This window comes from Microplitis demolitor, chromosome 10, assembly GCF_026212275.2.
Source record: "Microplitis demolitor isolate Queensland-Clemson2020A chromosome 10, iyMicDemo2.1a, whole genome shotgun sequence".
Taxonomy (NCBI): domain Eukaryota; kingdom Metazoa; phylum Arthropoda; class Insecta; order Hymenoptera; family Braconidae; genus Microplitis; species Microplitis demolitor.
The window spans coordinates 11,795,491-11,820,650 of NC_068554.1; the positions used below are offsets into that span (position 1 = coordinate 11,795,491).

At 31.4% G+C, this 25,160-nt stretch overlaps 1 protein-coding gene across 2 annotated transcripts in view; it reads right to left on the reverse strand.

The window, feature by feature from the left end:
* Window positions 1-5,570: 5,570 nt before the first annotated feature.
* The window catches only part of LOC103578260 (uncharacterized), a 33,233-nt gene continuing 13,643 nt past the window's right edge, over window positions 5,571-25,160 (reverse strand). For both annotated transcript variants that reach the window (XM_014443781.2, XM_014443782.2), the window contains exons 4-5: window positions 6,337-6,482; window positions 5,571-5,834 (exon numbers count right to left, since the gene is read on the reverse strand). In XM_014443781.2, coding sequence (XP_014299267.1) covers window positions 5,649-5,834; window positions 6,337-6,482 — 332 coding nt within the window. In that variant the 3' untranslated portion in view covers window positions 5,571-5,648. The remainder of the gene's footprint in view (window positions 5,835-6,336; window positions 6,483-25,160) is intronic.

Genomic DNA, 25,160 nt, shown 5'->3' on the forward strand with positions numbered 1-25,160 from the left:
ATTAAATTCTTTATCTGGACCGACAGTACGCTCTAAGCCGCCGTCAGGTTCCGAATTAAAATTTATTAAATTATTCGAATTACATTGTTCGATCTGACCGACAGTACGCACCAAGCCGCCGTCTGGTTCCGAACTAAAATTTATTACATTATCTGAATTGAATTATTCGTTCTGACTGACAGTACGCACCAAGCAGCCGTCTGCTTCCGAACTTAAATCTATTAAATTTCCAATATCACCATCTACAACTGGTCCGACAGTTCGCTCTAAGCCGCCGCCTGGTGCCGAATTAAAATTTACATTATTTGTTGAAATTCTTTTAAATTTATTTGGTTTGTTCAACCAGAACTGATATGAATGATAGCTACTAGGGCTCCGATTTCCCCTTCTTATTTGTTTTAACGATTTTCTAGCTTTCGCGCCCTTTTTCCTCGGGGAATAGGAGGGCGAAGCTAGTTTTTTGACTGATCAGTGCGACTAATCTCGCCAGCACTGGTCGGTTGTACTTCGACACAATGGTTGTTTACATTATTAATATTATCATAATTATTATTAACATTATTATTACGAACAAAACGATTCGAACGGTTACCACGATTGTTTCGATTAAAATTATTAAAATTTGGATTCGGGTTTCTCCTATTGAATTTATTTGCATTTGGTTGCCCATGATTCAGGTTATAATTATTACTATTATTATTAAAATTATTATTATTCAAATTATTATTTGATTGAACAGGAATGGCTAACGGACGTAAATTTGAACTACTCGTAAATCCAGGCCTAAATGAATCGCCATTTACTCTAAAACAATTTTGTCTGACGTGGCCTCTTTTAAAACAAAAATTACAGACATCTACTCTGTTATTCATACACTGTTCAGACAGATGACCATTTTGCCCTCAGTTAAAACAAAAGTAATGGTCGGAATTACGACCAGCAGTAACTTCACTAAACGTACGCGATATGACATTTGAGTTGCCACTATTATTCGCGTTGTAGGAATAACGTACTCGATTCTTTGGAGATTTATTTGATGAAAAATTATTTTGAGGAGTTTGGACAGTAGCTGTCGATGCACAAACAATTAATTTGCCGTCATCACCCTCTCTAATTTCCTCGATAACGAGTGGTTGTTTATCATTCATCATTTCAACCAAAATTGGAGTACGCGGGAACGAATGTACTGCTGAGAATCGCGATTTTTCTTTTGTCTTAGCGTGCGACCTATCGGATGGCTCGGACGCGCGTTTATTTTCTTCTAATAGCGCGGCAGCCTCATGTAATATCGATAAGAGGTCATCGTAAGTGTTCACTGACCTAGCGAATACTAAGGTGGAAAGATTTCTAGGCAAGTGATTACGGATGCACGTAACCTGTTCCGATTCAGGGGGTGGGTTACGCATCTCACTATATTTTTGTTGAACTCTAAAAGTGAAATCAATTGACGATTCACCAGATTCTGGTCTCAACTGACCAATTTCCATCAATAACTGAGTGTCCGTCTTTTGTGAGCCAAATGCTCTTAAAAATTCCCGTTTAAAATGGTCATAATCAGACCAATGTCTGCTGTACACGTCGTACCACTTAGTAACTTTTCCAGTAAAAACATACCCAAGAATTTTCACGAAATCCGTTATGAGCCAACCCTCGCGAAACGCCATGGCTTCAAATGAAGCCAAGAAACTATTGGCTGATAAATCGCCCTGTGGATAACGTACAGGCCACGCTCTTACGATTTCCCTTATATCGCGCCATTTGCGTAACGAAACCGCCGCGGCGTTTGGTATTACCAAATTATTTGCTCCAGGTTGCTCATAATATTCTTGGTGATTTTCTTGACCATTATTATTCCGGTATCCGGCGTAATTCCCATTGAAATTATTATTATTAACGGCGAATGAATTTTCCCGTATTATTTCCAAATTATTATTGTAATTATTATTTATTGGTAGGTTATTATTTAAATTATTATTTTGAATTACGCTGGGATTAATAGTAGAGTGATTATTATTATTATTATTGTTTAAATTATTATTAAGATTATTGTTATTGGTACCGCTTGGATTAATAACGGGGTCAACGTTACTATTATTGTTCATATAATTGTTTAAATTATTATTATAATTATTATTACAGAGACCGGCCGTATTGTTGTGAACATTATTTATTCCACTGGTACTTGATTGTATATTCTCCGGGAGGGCTGAGGTCGTAGCAGCCCTATTATCGTGAATCAAGTGACCTGTACTACACTCCCCGTCGCCAAAACTGTGAGTTACCTCGCGAACAGTTTGTGTAATTGACTGTACAGGCACTTGCTGATTGTTTACCCGTTGCGTGCTCATAGCTATGGTCAAATTTTATAAACAATTCAAAATTTGAGCCAGGGTAGTTTGAGTTGCCGCTTGATCAGCCTGTGCGGAAACTGGAACGGTGCCAGGAAGAAAAACGGATCCCGCATTAGGCTGAATTTGTTGAGAAAGTACCGGTGGGGGGTTTTCTATGAATACTTCATCCATAGACGTTCGTTAATTATTATTAATATTTGTTGAATTTAAATTTAATTGTGTATTTGTATTAACGGCGTGTGGGTCGCTCGTTTGAATTGACCCAGACGAAGTTGTAACAGTAATAGGTGTGGTAATGACGGTACTGGGTCGAGTCGCGGTAGTGATTGGTATAGTGGTGGTCACTGTTGTGACCATAGACGTGGTAGTCGTTACCATATTCCCCAAGCTACGCCTTACTGGCGGTCTAACCTGCTGTGGGGTGTCTGCAGTCACGGTCAAATTAGGTATACCGGGTAACGGAGTAGGATTTGGCATCGTCGAGCTCGCTGGCGAAACCGTAGTGCTTGACGTTATCGTATACGTAGTCGAGGGTGGTGAATGCACTACCCTGTTTTGATTCCTACCGTTAGAGGAACTAATGCCTTCGAAGATTATTTCTTCACTTTCCCGCCTACCCGATTGTTGGAGCACACGCTTAGAATTTTGACGCGTCAGTGGTCGAGTGTTACTCATAATATGATTATTGGTACTTAATTTTAATTTATATTGGCTGGTAAGACAAGCAGCTTACGAGCCCCAATAATACTTAAATATAAAATTTAATTACCGGTAGTAAATCCAAATAAGTTGCAATATTTCTTTTGTCACTTATTAAAATTTAAATTTATTTATTTGTTACCGGATTAAGAATTTATTTTAATTACTAGCTGACGACCGTTATGACTCAGTAATCCCTAACAATGACAGTTTAGATTTATTATAAATTAACTATAATGGTTTAAGTAATAAACCACAAGTCTATTGAATTTTAATTTGTTTAAAATTATTATAAAGAAAATTTTAGACAATGGCTAAAATTTTAAGCTACTATTTTATTTTATTTATTAACTGATAATTTTTTCGACGCTTAAAACTTCAAGCCCTGAATTCTATTTTAAACGATAAAGATTTTAGCTATTTATTTTAATTTATTTAATTGAAAGATTTACCCAGACTTAAGTCTAGTGAGTGAATTATTTTAAAATTTGAATATAATATTATTTTTATCAACAATTTTATTGCAATGACTCATTCACTTAATGAATTTTCAAACTTATTTTAATAATCCAAACGGAGGTTTATATTAAACCAAAGTAATTAAAATTAACTGTATTTATTTTATTAGAATTTTAACTTGTAATTTTACTACAGAATTTATTTTTATTACTTTGTTTAAATTTATTATTTAATAACGAAAAAAAATTACTGTCACTGTAAGTTATAAAATATAAATTTTATTTACTGATATGATTTATTTTATTTAATTTATTTATTCAGAGAATTTTAAAGAAACAACAAGCGATTTTATTTTATGTTTCTTTCTCTGAGCTTAGTAACGTACCTATTGTTTGTACTACGAGTAACGCGTACGACCAACGCGTAAGACGATGACCTTGTCTTGGTCTTCACGAGACCACCGGAATTTATCGATTTTTTTCACTACCACGATTTCAATTTTAATTTTATTTTTTCACTCGGTATTTTATATTTTAAAATTTAAGTATTTTACTCACTATTTAGCCAGTTAATATTTAAAGAAATTATTATAATTTTTATAGATTTAGTTTAAATAATTTTGGGCAACCAATATATATATATAATTTAGCAGAGTATCAATCCAATTTATGATTTATAATACCAGTATTTCTCTCTTCAACGGTAAAATATTTAATTAATTTAATTTTTCAAAATTTTCCAAATTTAATTTTTTACTCTATCACCAGGTCTAGAATTTTCCAAAACGAGGAAACCGAGTTGGGCGCCAAATATAACGGAGACCTTGGCTACTTCGTGTCCAGTAGCCACGAACCACAGTTACAAAAATTTCCCGATTAAATGATTAATTATTAATTATAAATATAACTTATAATTATTATATCGCTGGTTCTGAACGCGGGAAATAGATCTCAGAGAGTAGGTCGACTCGTTTTGACCGGACACGCGGCTGAAATTTAACTTATTCTAAAGACACTGGTGATAAAAAGTAATTTCTTTGAGGCTTAATTCAATTATTATATAACAAATTTTATTTAACCCAATTCCCAATATATACAAAATTTCCCTTTGCTTATTAATTTAATTCCTTTAGAAATAAATAAGTGTTCAGCGACAATGAAATAAATTTATTTAACGCACCAAGCTTAATGAACACGGGAAAAATAAAATGTAATAATTATTTACGCTAGATCGCGTTGAAGAGAGATAAATATTAATAAATTTATTATGAATCTTATCTGGATTTTATTGAGTAGGACGTACTGCAGGAATCGGGCGTCGCTGCATGGCGAATCCTAGTGTGACTTCCTTTCCAGTTCCTGGGCTGTTGATGGACTTGGTGCTTGACACTGTGGCAAATCACTTCACAAAAAGAACTTAACGAATTTTGGTTTTCGTAAACCACTTGTATCAAAATTATCACTAGGACGAATTTAATAATTTTATGGAATCAATAGATTGACTTCAGCGTGACTATCTAGCCGAACACTTGAACTTGAGTGTCGATTGAATTCAATTCCTCGCCTGCACTTGAATCGTCTCTTTTATCTAGTCGTCTTAGGCCCGAACCTCCGATGACCCCTACCTAATTATGCGCACATGACCGATTTACGGTTACCTGCTGCGTGGAATCATCCCTTGTGGTCTAACGCCTAGCTCAGCCAAACTCGGCAATCAGGCTGCGATGAGAAGGATAGAGAAAGACCAAATCAAGACTGAGACAGCGAGAGAGCCGCACTCTCACGTCGTAAACCAACGCTGCCCGGTTATAAAGCTTATATTTTACTTCTTATATTTTACTGTTTGTTAAAAAGAAACTTGATGATCGTGGAGGGATTCATATGCTTAAGACCAAAAAAATGAATAGCACTATGTAAAGCAATGACCAAAATTTTTTGCTTGATACGCATAATTTTTGCATTACTAATCGGCTGAGACCTACTTTACAATTTTTTGGGAAATCTCTTGGCTAGATCAGAACTTCTTGCTTACGCTAATGGTTGTTTACTTTATAGACTATGATTATGAGTATAATATTATATTTTCATTTAATTGAATATTCATTATTACTACATATATTTATAATCAAAACGAAATATATTATTCAGTGTATATTTTGATATTAATTTTATATTCATTTAATGTTTTATTTATCCACGATGCTGTGTTTTCCAATTTAACGAGTTTAGTCCAATATTGATTTTGATCTAATAGCATTCCTGTTAAAAAGTAGCTGCCTGGATCTTCATTGTATCGACATATTAAAGTACTACCAAGTGGTAATGCCTATAAAAAATTGAATACAAACATGAAAAATTATATACATAGTATTTTACACTGTTGTATATTTTCAAAAATCACCATCCTCTCGAATTGACTCCACTATTTTTTTTTTAGTGATTAATGATTAAGAAACTAATGAATTTTAAAAAATTCTTGAAATTATAATTTTTTTTCGAAAAATCTGTGCTTGGTTAAATATTTATGGAAAACTTATTTAGTTAAAATTTTCCATTTTGTCGAAAAGTGGCTGATCGCCGAAAACAAACAAAAACTGTTTATTAGATGAAATAAAAATTGATAACAAATAATTTTAAGTATATGAATTTGAAAAGGTCTAGAATACTATCAAGGCATGAAAGTCTTTTAATAAAATAATCACTGAAAAAATTCGAGAAGTCGAGGATCCCTGACTTGATAGGTGAGCGTAGGGTCCTTTATATATTTTTGAAAATCATAGAGTTTTTATTTCCTCATAAAATATTATTTAAACATTTTATTAACATACTTGTTCATTGGGTTTGGAGAAAGGAGTGCAGAGTGTTGTTCTAGATGTTTCTGTAAATTCTGCATTGTTTGTCGGCTCAATAAATGATCTTGATTGACATTGTGAAATTTCTGTATATATTGCATCCAATTTGTGTACAATGAGACCTTTTTATTATTAAACAAATGTAATATTATATTACTTTAATTAAAATATACAACAATTGTCTCAGCTAGTTAAAAATAAAATTTTAAAAAAATGCTGGAAAATCCAAAGTGCACACTTCAATCGCTCATTTTATATTTAATCATTACTTTTGTTTTATAGTAATGATTTTTTTTTATTAATATTTTTTTAAATATTCCGTTTTTTTGTCTTGGATGTCACTCTTTTTTTCAATATTACTGTTACGCTAGTGCTGCTGCCAGTAGTTGATAGAGATAATAAAAGAAAATATAATAACAATAGTAAATATAAAAAGGCCATTCAGAATCCGAAATGGAAGTAGATTTCTATATAAATACAATTTAATAATCACCCATCAATAATTTTCAAAGATATAAACAATATGGCATTATCACCATAACCACATGAGTCAATTATGTGACTTTAAACCCTTATTAAAAATGGAACAATTATCGTAAAACAAAAAATGAAAAAGGAAAATATAGCTTTTTCTATCGGCTATCAAGTTCTTTTTGCATAATAAGGATAGATATATATATACCTGTTAAAAAGTTATTCGCGAAAAAAGCCGAAAAAATAGGATTTTTTGTTACTTTTGGAATTTCAAATATCCACCATTTCTAAACGAGTTGACCGATTTTGCGCATCTTCGAACTTAATCGTGATAATAGTTCATAGAATAAGCGTGGCGTTCATAGAATAAGTTTCATTAAGATCCGTTAAAAATTGTGGCCGCTATCGTCTCAACATGGCGCGTTATATTACATATATATATATATAAATATATATATATATATATATATATATATATATATATATAAACTTTTGAACCAATGGTATTTTTGGAAACTACTCAATGAATTATGATAGATTATGGCAAAATTCTTTGAAAATTCCACCATAAGGACAAATGCAAAAGATAGATTTCTATAAAATCTACTTAAAATCGCAGATAAATTTTTCGTGAATTACAAGTTATTAAGTTTTTATTAATTATAATTAAATCAAAAAGAGTTGGATAATGATTAACGAAAGGGTTTTTGTAGTCACTAAACTAACGCTAATAAAAAAAAAAATTAGGTTCGTTAGCCATTTCATTCGGAGCTTTTCGTGATCACAAGAAATCAGTTAATTAATTGACATTACGGATTCCCTTAACTAAGTTATTTATTTTAAAAATAACATGTTAAGGAATCGACTTTGTGTTGCATTAAAATTATTCCTTAATAAATTCTCTATATGATGATATACGTTTTAACCTATTTTAATATACTTTGAAAGATGTAGAGATGATTGAAAGTGAGTGAGATACCCGAAGAAAAAACAAGCCCCAATACAGCACCCTTAACGCTTTCGCGCTTGAGGTGTGTAAAAAGAAAAACAATTTTTTATTTAAAGTGTATATGGGTCATTCCATACCTAATCATCTGTTTTCAAAAACCAGATTTTCTTATTTAGCTGAATTTTTGACATCATTTTGTATGTATCAAAGTATATCCCAGTAAACACATTGACTTCAATTTAACGTTAACGTGACGTTACGCTAGTCATGAATGAGTCAGGTTTGACTCATTATTCCGCACTTTTTTTACGTAAGATTATAATGTAAACCTAATGACGTATACATGACGTAAATGTGATGTCTGTGTGACATTCAATGATGTCAATATAACATATGGGTGACGTCAAAATTATCAATCTGGAAAAAATATTTTTGAAAAAAAAAAAAAAATAATAAATAAAAAAAATTGAAGTACCGAATTTTTTATTTGATTACTACCACGCGAATGCATTACAAATTCAGATACAAGATTTGATTACATTGAATGATGAACAATCCTGGGCGTCTTCTGGGTTTGAACACGACTCCTTTTGACTAGTAGTCTTGAACGTTGCTCACTGGTCCATATCACAAAAGATCAAATATTGTGCTTAATTGATGTATTTAGAATGAAATGTCGGAAAAAACAGAGCTCATAAGTTTTCGTGACGGATTTTTAAAAAATTTAAAAAAACTGCCTGAACTCAAATAAAATTTTATAAAAACAATCCCAGAGGCCAACAAAGCAGAAGATCAGGACATGTCGTACAGCTCAGTCGCGTAATTAAAGGCGTTATCGCGGACCTTACCCAAGATCGTCCAAGAATTAAATCTGAGGAAGTTCTTATCAAGCCGGTAACGCTAATAATACTGCGAGTGGTCGTCAACGATTCGATCAATATATCAAAATCGTGTGTTGTTGAGCCTCCGAGCTCGTGTGTTGCCGAGCCGTCGAGTTCTTGTGTTGTTGAGCCATCAGGTTCTGGAGGTTTGATCAACCAGTTACAATCACTTTTCTTTATGGAGGAGTCGAATCTCCAGAGCTCAGTTGTGCAAACTCAGATGAGGCACCAAAGAAAAACCCGGTCTTCTGGACTGGCATCAGCAAGGATTGGCAGTTGGTTCCGGTGGAGGTTCCATTCATCCACCCACCTAGCGAAAGTATTCCGTTTCACACCCTCTTTACGGGTACTATTCAGAGGCCTACTTCAAGGCCGCTGGCAGAGACGCCTACGCACCAGCGGAAGTGAAGAAGCTACGTGAGAAAGGGATTATTTAGGCCGACTTATAGAGCCCATAATCTCCACTATGGTAAGTCATTAAAACCTTTTTTTTGCATACAATAAAAGAAGTTCAACAGCTGACGCACCTGGGGTCTATCAACACCCTAATGAAGTCAACCTGGTCGATTTAAAAATATTCAGTCCAATAAATAGATTAGCCAGAATGTAACAATATATATATATATATATATATATATATATATATATATATATACATATATGTATATATATATATATATATTAGGATGCTTCGTTTCCGGCGAAAGTATTTTTTTTGTTGTTCATCAAGCAAAATATTGTTTTTTTATGCTAAAACAAAAATTCCTGCGAAGTTTGAGCTCTTAATTCCAATCCTAAGTACTTTTCCATTTGATTTCCAAGATTTTCCATTTAAAATACACGTAAATTAAATTACTTTTTTTTTAATTTTCTAATACTCAACTGCGTTTCATGATATCGACGAGGTTTTGGTCATAAATTGTAGGGCATTTGGTGTTCTTCAAAAGTGCCTGTAGTATCTTAGCTGTAATTCCAGCTGTTCCATTGATGTCTGCTGAGAAAGTCATTTTTAGTATCAAATCGACCTATATTGGCTTGCAGAACGTAAGCCAATGAATGCACACCAAAAATATAAATGGGAATTTCATAGGAAATTTTATTCCCTTCAAAAAAAAGTCCTATGAGTCAAGTCGCTAAAGTCCATAGTTTCCGAGTTATATGAGTTTTAATAATTTAAGAAATATAATATTAAAAAAAATGACAATTGCTATTTTATTTTCTAAATTATTAAAATAAATTTATATATATTAACGCAAAAAAATAAAGGAACAGAAAAATTTTAGAAATTTTTTAGTGATTTTTGGAAGGCTGTAACTTTGTAAAAAATAATCGAATTGAGATTTAAAAAAACATTTTATAGCTTGAAATCTCTAGTTTTGGTGCATTTTGATCAAAATTTTTTAAAACCTCCGGTTATTGCGCAAACATGAGAAATACCGCAAGACAAAAAATTTCTAAATTTTTTTTTTTCCAAAGAGCCCACGGACCCTGGAAAAATTTTTCCAACTAAACCAATGCACAGGTCATTTAGCAAATTTATTCAGCTCCAATTTGACTTTTCCATTAACCTCGTAAGACGATTTGTCGCAGAGATATCAGCCTTCAAACAAAAAATGATCCTTTTGGCTTTGATCATTGATGTTTAGGGTACCAATAATCGTAAAAACTTGAATAAATTACTTACAAGACCCTCTTATTATTAAAAAAAAAAAAAAAAAAAAAAAAAAATTATTTTTAACATCCATTAGAAATAAGTACAAAAAAATGACTTTTTTTGGTTTTTTAGTAAATCAACCGCTACTCTGTAAATATCAAGGAGAAGACTAATGTTGCCAGGGACTTTTTTAGCTTAATGTACCCCAATAACCTTGTAAGTTTTCAAATTGATCTATTGAATCCTTTTTTGCGAGTGATCGATCAAAGTTTTGCTAAACAATGAAAGGAACAAGTTTTGTATATATACATACATAAATTTTTTAACGAATGATATTTTCGAACTCTACCCAACCATTTAGAATAGGTTATGACAACATTCCTTCAAAAATCGACCATGAGGACAAATACAACACCTAGATTTAAAAAAAAAATCCACTTAAAAGAATATCATGTCATTCGAAGTTTAAATAATTAATAAATATTTATATATAAGTTTCGAATCCATTCAAACTTTTAGTATTAAGAATATAATTTTTTCTCTAAACTTAGTCTTGAGTATATTATAGTACTGAATAACTTTAAGTAAAAGAATAAATTTCTGTTCCGAAATGCGTGTAGTGGCCGAGTGAGCTAAAGCACAAGAATTGAACTTCTCATCTATTAGTTGTGATGTGTCGGCAGTTTGAGTCCATCATACGTTGGAAGAAAATAAAGAGTTCTTCTTTACCGAAGTTGAAAAGTTAGGAATAACGTAAGCTCCTTGGTTCGAGTATTTTTTTTTTTGTGTAATTATAATTTTAAATCGCTTCAAATACTTTCTAATCGTGAAGCCGAATTCAAAAGTATTCGATACTCACCATTGTAGATTGCTTAAATATTTTGAAGGTAAATTCAAAAGTATTATAAATTTGTAATTCTAAATCGCTATGAATATTTTCTAAAAGCAAAAGTGAGTTTGAAAATATTTAAATTTTATGATTTTGAATCACTTCAAATACTTTATAATTTCAGAGGTAATTTAAAAGTATGTGGATTTTGAAATTTTAACACGTTTCAGATATATTGCATAACCGCACGAGAACTTGATTCGATTCGAAGGAATTTTAAATTTTTAAATCACTTCTAATCGTTTTTTTTAGTCAGAGATTTGATAATAATCATATTTGTAAAATTTTGATTGGGCGCATTAATTTATTTTTTTAAATTAATTTTATTCTTTGTACTAATTTTTTAAGTGGAGTGGTTGTAGTTGATGTATGTCTACAAATTGCATGTTCATACATCAATTAAGCTTTTTTTTTGGTTCTATTAAGAAACACAGGCTTTTGAAAAAAACAAATAAGAAAGAGTGGGTTAAAAAATCGAAGATATTCGAATCACATCTTAAACAACAGCATAAAAAATTCATTTTGTAGTCTAGTATTACTTATATTTTTCAAAAAGAAATAAAAATGTTGCTCTTTCAAAAAACTCAATATTTGAGTTGAAAAACTGATGTAACGGGGTGGAATGCTCCACATTTTATTTAAATTTGAATGTTGACTCACGCCAAAAGAACCGGCCTCCTTATTCAACAACTGTTCATTTTGAAGAAAATACAGACACTGAAGTGCCGGGGTCTCTACGGTAGAGCTTCTTGACGTTTGGTTTTAGGGGTTGGCCAAACTGAGTAGAGAGGTACGAGGTCCAGAGACAAAGAACTGTCGGTCTCTTGGCTCGCAGCAACCGCCGTGGATGGACGTGCCCTACTTCTAACATCTTGGTTTCTACTACAACTACCATCCACATCTACTACTACACGTGCTGATAGTCATACTTATAATGGGCCAAGAACATATAAGCCCATCTCAAGTGGAAGGTTATTTCTTATTTGAATTAATTAAGTTTTATTTAAATTATTAATAATTATTGTAGATTGGACCTAGTGGATTTGGAAAGACTTGGAATGGATTGGTGGACTTGGAAGAAACTGGTTGGAGGTTTTAGTCATGGAGTAAAAGGATCGGTGGAAAAGAATGGTTATGGTTGGAGATTGTTGGAGTAAGTCGAGACGTTTTGTTTTATTGTCGAGTCAACTATTTTATTTGTAAAATAATATTCGATTAGTTGAGGAGTCGTTAATTAATAATTTAGTCGAGTCACATTAAGTCAGTAAATTCAGTTGACTCAGTTTCATCAGCCATTTAATAAATATTTTTCATAGTTTCATTCATTCTTTTGTTAGAGCGGCTTCGTTTAAATAAATGTCATAGTTTTATGTGTCAATTTAACATATTAACTTTAATTAATTAATAACAACCTTCCTGATAAGTTTAGTATAAGATCTCTCTCTAAGTTTAATACTGCGTGGTTTAGTACGGGGTTATCCTCGTCCTGAGATAACTGAGTATAGCTGGACAGGTACGTAAGACACCTTAAGTTTTACACAAGTGTGGGCCCTTGTTTTATTAAGACCACGTTTAGTTAATAAAATAAGTGGACCCATTATGGAAATTGGAAATTTTATTTAACTCTATATTTTACGAAAAGTACATTTCAAGATGAAAAATTTAACCCCAATTGTTACGCTCCGTGATATTTTATCGATTGAATTAAATTAATCATTTTTAATAAATTAATTTAATGCAATGTAACAGAAATCGGTTACGATAAGAGAATAATTAATGAATTACAATTAGTTTCAAACAAATTCAACCTTATTGTGGGGTGCCAATTGGCACCCCCGATATTTCCATTTTCACCATGGCCTATCCATAACATTACTGCCACCCGGGGATACGCGCTTATCGGCACTTCTACCCTGTCTTATAACCCTGAGTGCTCAATAGCAGTTCGGGTTTCCTGCCGATTTTCCTACCATTCACCTGCTACTAGAAATATTATAATATGGAGGACAAAGGCAGTTATCGGCATCGACACGAATTTTAAGTCGCAAAAAATAAGAAAAATTAATAACGTTCACTCACAAGCTTAATCATTTTGAAAAGCTTCATGTACTTTCACTACGTCCGGGAGCTTCCGAACTCGCTACTGACTTCAAGGTCAGAATAGTGCCGGGTCACTCGCTATTTGGGCCCGGCACATACAATTTCTTTCTCATGACCGTGTCAAGCCGGCCTGAAAGACCCGCTACCAGCCAACCAATCAGGAAAATTGGCAGCTAACTACATCCTGTTGACGCGCTTTTAAGCAAATAGAAAAATTTGCTGGGACAGCCATGCTGTCCAAGTCACCACCGAGCGGCAACGAACCCTCGCAGTTTTGAATCAGCCTCGAAACACCGTGGGAGTGGAAACACGGTGGAAACATGGTGGATCCAGGGTGGTTACAGAGTGGGTTTGTGCCATTTTATTACCTTGTATTCACGGTGGTTACACGGTGTTTCCACGATGGTTACACCTCGTACTCACCGTGATTCCACGGTTTATTCACCGAGATTCCACGGTGTATCCACGGTGATTACGTGGTGTACGTGGAATCACGGTGGGTACACCGTGTAACTATCGTGAAATCACGGTGGATACACTGTGTAACCACCATGGAATCATGGTGATAACATGATAAAAAACCCACCGTGTAACCGCCGTGGATCCACCGTGATTTCACCGTGTTTCCAGGGTGATTCAAAACCGCGAGGGAAGGAAGAAAACGCCGCCATTTCAGGGCTTTTTGCTTCTGGTGTTCAACAGTTTCACCTCGGACCTTCCATCCTACTTTGAAGAGTCCAACGTGCTACTACGTATTCTCAAACCACTTCACTGAGTGTAAATTATTCTTGTGATATAATTTCACTTCACCTACGCTAAAATATTCTCAATAATCAGCTAGTATATCAAGGCTATTAATTATTGAGTATGTATTGACTCGTTGCTAGCGTCTAATTACTTATAAATTAATTAACGCGTTCTGATCCGCTACTGATCACGTGTCGAATTTTTAAACGTGAATTTTGTATAGTTAAATTCGCTATCGCGTATAACACAAAGTCGCATTCGCTATTGAATATATTTCTTCTCACAGTTTTTCATTGTACATTTTACTCAAAACATCTCGATTAATAACAAAAAAAATATATGTAAATAAAAAAAAATTTTAAAAATTGAATTGAAAAAATTCAGGCTTACCAATTAGCAAAAAAAGACAGCTGTACTAGGACGGTAATGCGCAAGCGCCCCTGGTGAAGTACATTACGTATAATGTATAGATATATTATCATCCATATTAATTTTACATATACATATGTATAGTTATACAGTCCTTTTTTCATTTTATTAATTGTAACCAAACGGCACTGAGTTACCTAACCATTCGCAATAGGGGACCTACAAATCTTTCAAAGAATTAAAAAAAAAATTTGATTTAATTACTAGATTTTCTCGCAAGTTACGATGTATACGGGTTTTAGTGACGGAGAGGAATTTTTTTTAACTATTTTGATGTTTTTTCCGTTTTTTTTTTTAACCAAATAAATTTTAGAAAAGTATGAAATTAATCTCTTTCAAATTATCTTCAAGATAGTATGCTACATATTTTAATTCCGTGAAGTAACAAAGGTATAATAATTGAAATAGTTGCCAAAGTGAGGCGAAAAAAATTTTTCGGTCGCAAAGCACACTGTGATGCTTCGCATTATGAGTCGTGCACAGTTCTTGAATGATAAAAAAGACGCTTAGGTCAGGAAAAGATTTCTTGTCTCAAGATAAAAATTCTCTTATTCCGAAAAATAAATTGCCTAAGTGAAAATAAAAGTAGCTTGGGCCAAGAAAAAAAATTTCTTGCTTCAAAAGTTTGCTTCTTTAATAAAAACGAAAAAATTTCTCAGTCAGAAATGTATTCTCTCTTTGAAATGTTTTTTTTTTTTTTTTAATTTTCTAAAACGTATTTTTTAAACTTTTTATTTCGAGAAAAATTATTCAAGTAACCATTAATATTATATATTAATGCCATGATGTTTTATAGAATATGCTATAGTACAATCAAAAAAAATATTTGTCATTTTGTCAAATGAAAGAGGAGTACTCGAACAAAATTGGGTTCGAATTTGGAATATAAAATATAATAATTCTAAAGTATCTATCTTACCAGGGACACTACAAGTGGTCAGGCGTGATCTCGTGGGAAGTACAAAACTACTTCAACGGCTGCTGTCTAGCACCGATGACTTTTCCCTTCTCCATGTTGATTTTTTCTCTCGAGAAATTTTTTCTCTTGGCTTAAGTAACTTTTGTTTTCTTGGTCGGAGAATACAAAAATACTTGCGTGAAAAGTATATAGTACTTGTTCTGAGATATTTTATTTTCTTTAAACAAAAAAATGCAATATTGCTACAAAAAATATTGCATCTTGCTAAAAAAAATATTTCTTTCTTTAAGAAATGTAAACTCTTGAAACAAATGACAATTTTTTGCTCGAAGAGCTCGAAAATGTATTCACAACAACTTTTCGAGCTCCTTGAGCTCGAAAACAGTGGGAAGTTTTGGGGCTGGCCCACAGGGGTAACTGATAGACCGATTTATTGTGTAGAAGTCATGCATTTTTAAGACTTGCCACACTATTATTTTTTGAAAGTTTCAAAAATTCGTATCTTAAGAGCATTTAAAGATTAAGGGCTAAAAATTTACAAGTGAACAGCTTTTGATGCATATAAAATAATGTCAAGAATTCAGCTGAATAAAATAATGTGATTTTTTAAATCAGGTGATTTATTTATTTATTTATTATTGGATCATGGAGCAACGCTCCTTGTGATCGAGACCAGAAAATACAATAACATAGATTTTAAGTACAAAATATAGAATCAGATAAAGACATCAGCATAGTAAATTAACTACAATACATTGAATTCAATACAATAACTTCATTTACACAAGAGCGTCCGAATAATATAATAACAATTCAGATTTCACAGATCAGTGAAATTATAAGATCGCAATAGTTTAGGTCATTAGGCCATTAACGTATATACAATATGTGTATTAATTAATTATAGCGAGTATCAATATATAATTATTCATGCAAACGGTATTCTTCGTTAAGATTGAATTTCTTCAAATTGCAATAAATACAGGTAGCATCTATTACGAAATTCGTCTAACGTTGCCGACGAGGTAACTTCAGTTGGAAGTTCATTCCAAAAATTGCAACCAGTGATTATAAAAGACTTTTGAAAAGTCGTCGTGCGTGCAAACGGAACTTGAAGATTATCCGTTTGCGCAAGGTTTCGTCGAGATGCAATATTGGATCTAAGTATTAATTGGCTACCAAATAGGCCCGGTCTCATAAGGCATAGAGCTTTATAGAATTCGCAGGCAACAAATTGGAGTCTACGGTGATTCGGTAGTAGCCAGCCAAGACGCCGCCGATGACGGGATATATGCTCCCTACGCCTGATACGAAGTACAAATCGTACACAATTGTTTAACGAAACTCGTAGAGATTTTTCTAGTTCAGATGTTAGATTTGTTAAGACACAAGCACAGTAGTCAAAAATGGGTAGGACCAGGGCAACTATAAGTTTACGTTTTAGCGGAATACTTAGATATCTATCCTGCATTCTGATTATGTGCCAGGCATGTGCAGAAAGTGTTTTAATGCTAGCTACTTGAAAATTCAAAGAGAGTGTGCTGTCAAAAACAACGTCTAAGTACCTAAAGGTATTAACTATATCGATTTGTTCATTCGAAAAATAAAGTCGAATGTTGTGAGTGGCAATATTATCGTTATTGAGCCTACATAAATTTATTGAACTACCAAATATCATTGCCTTGGTTTTAGATTTGCTTATCTTAAGCTTGTTAAATACAGACCAGTCTGCGATACGTTGGATATCGTCATTCATGCGGCGGAGGCCATCAGCTATATCTAATGGCTTGCACCGTAAGTAGATGACAAGATCATCTGCATAAAGCAAGTGAAGACAGTAACGCAGGCATTTTGGTAAATCATTGATAAATATTGAGAAGAGTAAGAGGCCAAGAACGCTGCCTTGAGACACACCAGAGCTAGTAGGAATCCATTCTGATCTAATATTATTACTAGTAGTTACAGATTGTGAACGATTGCAGAGGTAAGAATGGAACCATTTCAGAGATTCTAGTGAAATACCAAGCTCCATCAGCTTGTGCATTAGTAGCGAATGATCTACGGTGTCAAACGCTTTTGTGAATTCGAAGAAACCCGTAAGGGTGATTTCGCCCTCATCAATACCAAACACGGAAAATAATGTGTAGTATCATTTCCTACAATGTTGCAGTAAATGCGTTTGTAGTTAAAAATACCACATAAATGATCAAAGTTACTAAATATGCGACAAGTTTTACTAAGTTAATAAGTTGAATTTACTCCTATCTTGCGGTTAATTCTACTGCACACTGTAGTAACAAATACTCCGGGCGGGAGTTGAGAGTACTACAGAAGGAGCACTTCCCGCTATTTCACCATTTTAAGGTTAATCTGTTGTGTATATTCAATTTCAAAAAAAATTGGCTTTTATGTTTTTGGATAAAATTTATGTTTTATCTTTTTTGATAATATTGATGTATTTCTTTTTTTTATAGTACATTAAACAATGAACAATGAAAAAAAAATTGATCAATTTAATCAAAAAAAATTTAACATGGCCCAGCATGGGTGGACCCTATTTGTAAATAATTATCATGTTTAGTAGATACAAATAACTCAATAAGTGATTTTTAAAAATAATTTATAAAAATTTTAGGTAATATACCGTTTATTTTTACGTAACCGCATATCGAGTAAATTGAACTACAATTGGAGTTACAAATACCGCATGATGTGGCATATCTTACTTTTTTCGATAGTTGATGCTCAACTACAATATTGTAGTAAATCTAACCACAATTTGGAGTTGTCTCATGTCATACTACAGCCTGTGGTAAATGGAACTCCAAGTGTTGTTGCCATTACTACAATTTATTTTCCGTGAATCTAATATCATCGGCTAACCTCAAAGCAGCTGTCTGTGTCCCCATACCTTCTCTAAATCCTGTCTGCGTACCATCGAGCAAATTGTTATTCGACAGATATTTTATGAGCTGGTTATAAACAATTCTTTCTAGTACTTTAAATAAAGCACATAATAATTTAATATTCATGCTTAAAAAATCCGATAGATTCTTTAGCCATATGTATAAAGCCATATACTTGACTATAGCACTTTTCATTGAAGTCCTTTATTCTTACAAAATTTCTATGGGAATTCATGAGAATTTATTGGATTCTATGAGACTTTCTAAACAAAGCCTAAAATCTTACAGCCTTCTCAAACACGATGGTTGTTATTACAACAAGTTTTAGATCGATTGATACAACAGTATGAAGTTTGGAGACTTTTTTTTATTCATGCTCTAACTACTGATCGCTTACTAATCGCAAATCAAATTTTAACTCAATTAAATGGTCCAACAACTAAATTATTTCTACATTTCTTGTCATTTGTGCTACAGATATTCAATAATTTAAGCTAAATTTTGCAATCTGTTAGAACTATTGTTGACTGTTATTTAGATCTTAATTATTTAAGATCTTGTGATATTGAAGGTATTGATTATAAGAATCCTCGAAATTTTTTACCTATTGACAAAATGCATTTTGGTGCGTATGCTGGAACATTTATGTTAAACGAAGGACAGTCTGTACCTTCTGATGCAATTAAATTTGTTCGATACGACGTTGCTTTGATTTCTATATTGAGGCTGTGAAAGAAATTATCGTTCGAATATCATTGGCAGATCTAATTTTAGAAAATTTGCATTTTATAAACTCATCAAAAATCCAATCAATTTCTACCATCGCTCCAATGATTTTATCCCCAAACATAATATCGAGTTATAATTTATTAAACTTGAACACTGAGCGGAGAACCCTTAAAAATATTGAGTCTCTGGACTTCCAAAACTCATCGGCAATGGAATTTTGGAAACAAGCTGGAAACTTTAAACACACTGATGGTCAGCGAATATTTCCATTACTAACTAAATTTGTTTTTAGTCTACTTAGTCGCTAATGTAGGATGAAAATTTTCAACAATAAATGACATAAAGTCTAATAAAATGTCTAAACTAGGAGATGATTTACTTATCGGTTTGTTATATACTAAACAGTTGTTACGCAATAGTTCTTGTTTTGATATTAACATAAAAAAGTCAGTGCAAAGTCGGTTCACTTCAGATATTTATAAAAATACTGAAAATGAATCTTAAAATGGCAATTTCATCGCTCTCAGTGATACATATTAAAAGTGCAACAAATTTATCTAAGTACAAATACTTAATATTATTAAATTATTTAAAAAAACGTTTTAAAAAATTGATACATATTTATTATTTGTTATTTGTTTCTTGTATTAAGTAAAGGTATTTATTTATACGACCCTAGCGGACTTAATTTACGGTAATTTACTGGTTTTACAGAATATTTCCAAAGTGGATATGGAGCAAATCCAAAATTTTTCCAGAAAGTATCCAGAGTGGAAACATACTGACACCGTTATGCATCCACATTGAATACAAACTGATACCAGAGTGTTTCCAGAATGTTTCCAGAGTGGGATTAGAGTGAATACATACTCAAACCAGAGAGTATTCAGAGTAAATGAAAACTGAAAAAAAAAAAAAAAAAAAAAAAAATTACCGAAATACATTATTTTTAGAATACTGAACGGAATTTATTGAATACAAAAATCAATTTTTTTTCATCACCTGAAACGTATTTTATGTTTCTGAATTGTAAAAACAATTTTTTAAAGAAAACAAAAATATTTGACATTATCATCACAGAGTAATATAGCATCTACTATATGACCAACGAAACAGGCACTTGTCATTCTGTCAAATAACAGAGAAGCACCCGTGCAATAATTGTTTCCAAGTATTGAATATAAGATCTCTGAAATACCTATCTAACTAGGAACAGGACAATAATAGGTTGGGCGCGATCTAGTGGCGAACACTGAACTACTTCCACTACTGCTTAACACCGGTGAGTTTCTTCTCCTCCACATATATCTTGTCCCAGTAAATTTTTCTGTTAAGTCTTTCACATGAAAACCCGGGTCAGAAAATTAGATCTGTTTTAAATTAAATGATAAATTTAAATATTTTTTCTTAAATTTAAGTTTATAAATCGTATTTTTTTTATATAAGAATTTAATCTATTTTTGCCCAGACTATTCCTTATCCAGGCCAATATCAGACTTATTTTCGTATAATATTTAGTCTGTTTGAAATCGCGTTTAAACTAAAAACAGACTTTTTTATTAGAATTCATGGTCTGTGTTCAATTGTTTTTAAAAACAAAAACAGACTTTATTGACTATAATTTTTAGTCTGTTTTTAATAGCTTTTAGATCAAAAACAGGACTTTTTACAAACATAAATAATAATAATAATAATATTAATAATAATAATAATAATAATAATAATAATAATAATAATAATAATATAGATTCATAAATTTATTTTAATTTTCTTGATAATTGAACCATGCGAATGTGCTTCCGTAATAAGATGTCATAAGAATTTTGATGATTTCTAATGCTATAATATTTTCGATTTTATTCAGTAAATAAGGAAAATTTCTTGATATTTTAAAGTTATTTTATTACTTTCATTTAATACTATAAATAATCAGTCAATAAGACAACTAAAACATAAAGCCGTAAAAACTTTCATTAACTGTCGACATTTTTAAACAAACGACACTAAATAAATTGTAAACAAAACATAATCGATTTTGTAACTTAATATATTTTTTATAAATATTGACAATAAATAAAAATATTACAAGTCCATGATATAATCTAGTTCAGTACTTGCAAATTTTCAGAACTAAAATTTTTTAAACATCAAGAATTGATCTAGTTTTGTCTACCCGTAACGCAATTGTTTTTTAAAACAACAAATCAAAAACAGATTAAATAATTAACTAATTGGATAATTAATAATTAATTTTTACTTGTTGAAAGTTTACACAAAAACGCTGATTATTTCTAAACAAAAAACCCCGGATTTTTTTTACTGTTCGGAGCTATTCTTGAAAGGGTTTAGAAAAGATCGCCATTAGAAAAATTAAAAAATTTCGATTTTTTACTTCTTTATTAAAAATCTAAAGCATTGAAAAATAAAAAACATGAATAAAGCAATTAAGAAATTTTATTTTTTTGATTATTTTGTTTTTTTGTTGCTAAAAGCTTCACAACAATAATTTTTAAAAAATTTTTACTTGCATTGTTTAAATAATTGTTATAAACAAATGCATTGTTAATAAGATTTTTTTATGGAAAAAAATTCTTAATGAAAATGACGATTGTTAAGAAAAAAATCGTTTCATACACTGAGAGAAAAAAAAATTATTTTCGAGTATTTTTTTTTTACTTATATTATTTCTGTGAATACTTAGAACAAGAAATTTTTTCCTAAATTGTAGTATAATATTTCTTATTTTCAGCAACTATTGCTTCGATCTAGTAATATATTACTAGATACATAAGTTATTTGTAACATGCAATTATTTTTTGAATTAAGTTGACATATTTCTATATTCAAAAAAGCAATTACGTAAGCCAAGAAAAATCTTTCTTGGACCAAGCAATTTTTTTCAAAGTTCGAGAATATTTTTTTCTTAAGTTAAGAAACTTTATTCTTGGCTAAAGACATTTTCCGTATTGAGTCAAAAAAAAAAGATCTTGAACTAAAACAAAAAAAAAATCTGGGCGTCGGTTGACCCTGCGGACCAGCCCCAAAACTTCCCGCGGTTTTCGACCTCAAAGAGCTCGAAAACATTAGTGTAGATATATTTTCGAGCTCTTCGAGCTCGAAAATGCTATCACATGCAATTGTTTTTTTACGATCTTTTCAAGCTCTAACAAGTTACCTGTTATGATGAAGTTTGAAAATTTAAGAATCGAAAATCATCAGTGAAGCGGTTTTTAAAATTTAGTTCCTGACTATGTTCAGTAAAATAAGTGAATTGAGGCAGAAATCAATGTTAGGGATCAAAATCAAGATTTAAATAAGTTTTGACTCATGTAAGAAACAATAAAATATGAAATATCCGATAAAAATATTAAAAACTACGTTTTATCGATTTTATTGTTGATAATATGATTTAAACTAAAAACCAAGTTCGATGACATTATATGATCAAAAGAAACCATAAAAAAGATAAGTTGGTATGATATCAGGCACATTTTAGTACGTTATATTATGATTTATCCGGAAAAAATAACATTAAATGTTATTTTTTTAACTTTTCAACGCCGATATCTTTTGAACTAATCAAGCGATTTTGATAGTTGACGTGCTAATTGGCGCGTTTTATTGAATTCTAGAGCTGATTAAAATTTGAAATCGATCGCGTCAGTCGTTTCGAAAATATTTAGAAAAAACCGTTTTTCACCATTTGTTTCTCCCGCGATAACTCTCGAACGAATTATCCGATTTTGATGTTTGAGGTGGCAATCGACGCGTTTTATTGAGTACTAAAGCTGATTAGATTTTGAAGTCGATCGTATAAGTCGTTTTTGAGAAATCAATGAAAAACTAAAAAAAAAATTTTTTTTTTTTTCGTAATTCGCAAATATTTTCGAGTCTATTCGATCAAATAATCTGAAATTTTTAGGAAAGTTGATGGCCAACAAGCTCTTTTGATTGCCACCTCAACCATCCGAATCGATTCATTAGTTCAAAAGTTACAAAGAGTTTACATACAAACACACACACACATACATACACACACTCGGACATCATTCTGAAAATAGTCAGAATAGCTTCCTAGGACCTCAAAACGTCGACATATGATGAAAACTCGATTTTCGAAAATCAGGGTGAAAACTTCCAGAAATTTTTGAAAATCGTCGATTTTCTTCGCGGGAAGTTAAAAATTGTAATAAGTAAAAAAATTTCTTAGCCCAAGTGATTTTTTTTCAGTTCAAGAGTGTTTTGTTCTAAACTTAAGGAATTTTTTTTCATAGTGTGACGAGTCACAACATTTACATTTATAAAAAAAAAAGTTATAAAAAAAAAAACAAATAAACACAAAAAAATATAATGCGTGTAAAAAACAAAAAATAAAAAAATGTTAATAAATAAAGAGAGAGGAAAAATAAGGCGAGTGAAAATAACAAAGTGCAGAGACGCAGAGTGCAACATAAAAAATTAGTACCAGGAATCACCGCTAGGCGCAGAAAAGCGCTGCAACATTTCCCTAGTTGGACAGTTAGAATAGAAGTGATAAGTTTCGCTCAAAGGAGTAAAAAGTCGCGTTGTCAACTACTCGCTTCAGGATAATATCTTAGTTAAAGAGTATAAGTACCCTAGGGGAAAATACCGGTGAGTAGATTTTGGAATGATTGTCGGCATATCCAACAGCGCAGAGGATTCCGAAGAAGCATCCATACGGATTATATTCAAATACTAAATATAAATGTTCAACTTTTGAATTTGAATATTTTATATACTGAATGAAAATATTCAATTATTATACTTAAGTATTTTAATTACTAAGTATAAATTTTAAATTATTGAACTTGAGTTGTTTAAATACTAAATAAAAATTTTTAATTATTATACTTAACTGTTCTAAGTAATAAATGAAAACTTATAATTATTAAATTTAAGTATTTTAAATGCTAAATTAAAATATTTAAATATTGATCACGAGTATTTTAAATATTACCCTTCAATTATTAATTATTGAACTTGAGTATTTTAACTACTAGATCTGAATTTTTATTATTTAATTGGACTATTTCAATTACTAAATTAAATTTTTTAATTATTTCTTTCAAGCATTTTAAATTCTAAATTTTAATTTTCTATTATTTAACATTAGTATTTTTTTAACTAAGCCTAAGTTTTTAGTATTAATAGATTTCACAAGTATTTTTACTAGAGTTAAGAAATTATTTACTTCGCACTATTTACGTATCTAAAATACTTGGATCAAGTATTTTTACTTGAAAATATGCACTTTTTTCTCTCAGTATAAAAAATTTTTTTTTATTGCCAAAAAGCGAATTTGCTAATTTACAATTTTTTTATATTCACAACAAAGTATTCAAAAATTACTTTTATTCATAATTTATTAAGCAATTAACTCAGAGCTTTGATTTAAAGCTTAATTTGTTTAATGATTAATAGAGAATAAAAAAGACTTGAAATGTTCTAGTCGTATCTTCAATAAGTTATTTTAATAACAATGAAGAAGATCAGGAAGATAGCGACACGTCCAAGTGTACAATAATTTAAAAACTCACATCAAAAATAAAATAATAAAACAAAGTTTAGAAAATCCAAATGAGCATGCCTTAAGCGCAATAAAACAATAAAAATGCGTAAATGATAGGGTTCACGCTTAATGCATGTAATTATTATATTATATTCAATGATAATAAAAAAACATGCAGTTATTTATTTATCCTATTAATTTAATATCAATAGCGAACGAAGTTTTGTCTTTTATCTTATATGATGAAATTAAATCGATAGCGGAATTTGACTGTTATTTCGTTTGATGCTTTACGGTTACGATTTCGTTCTTTATTATTCCTTTTTTTGTTTGAATTTTCCCGCGAGTGGTATTATCTCCTCTGTAAGTCGAACTAAAAAGAATCTTAACATATGGAAAAACAGTTAGTAATTATACCATCATGAATGTATAGTTTCTGCTTGTTATAGTTTCAATCCTATTTATGAAAAATAATGTGAATGGCTGCCGAAATCGCAGAAAAAGTCACCGAACTGACAGTCAGAAAAAATTAACTGTATTGAAACGGAATTATGTTGACACGCAATTTTCACAAGGGTTCTAGCAAATTCCCT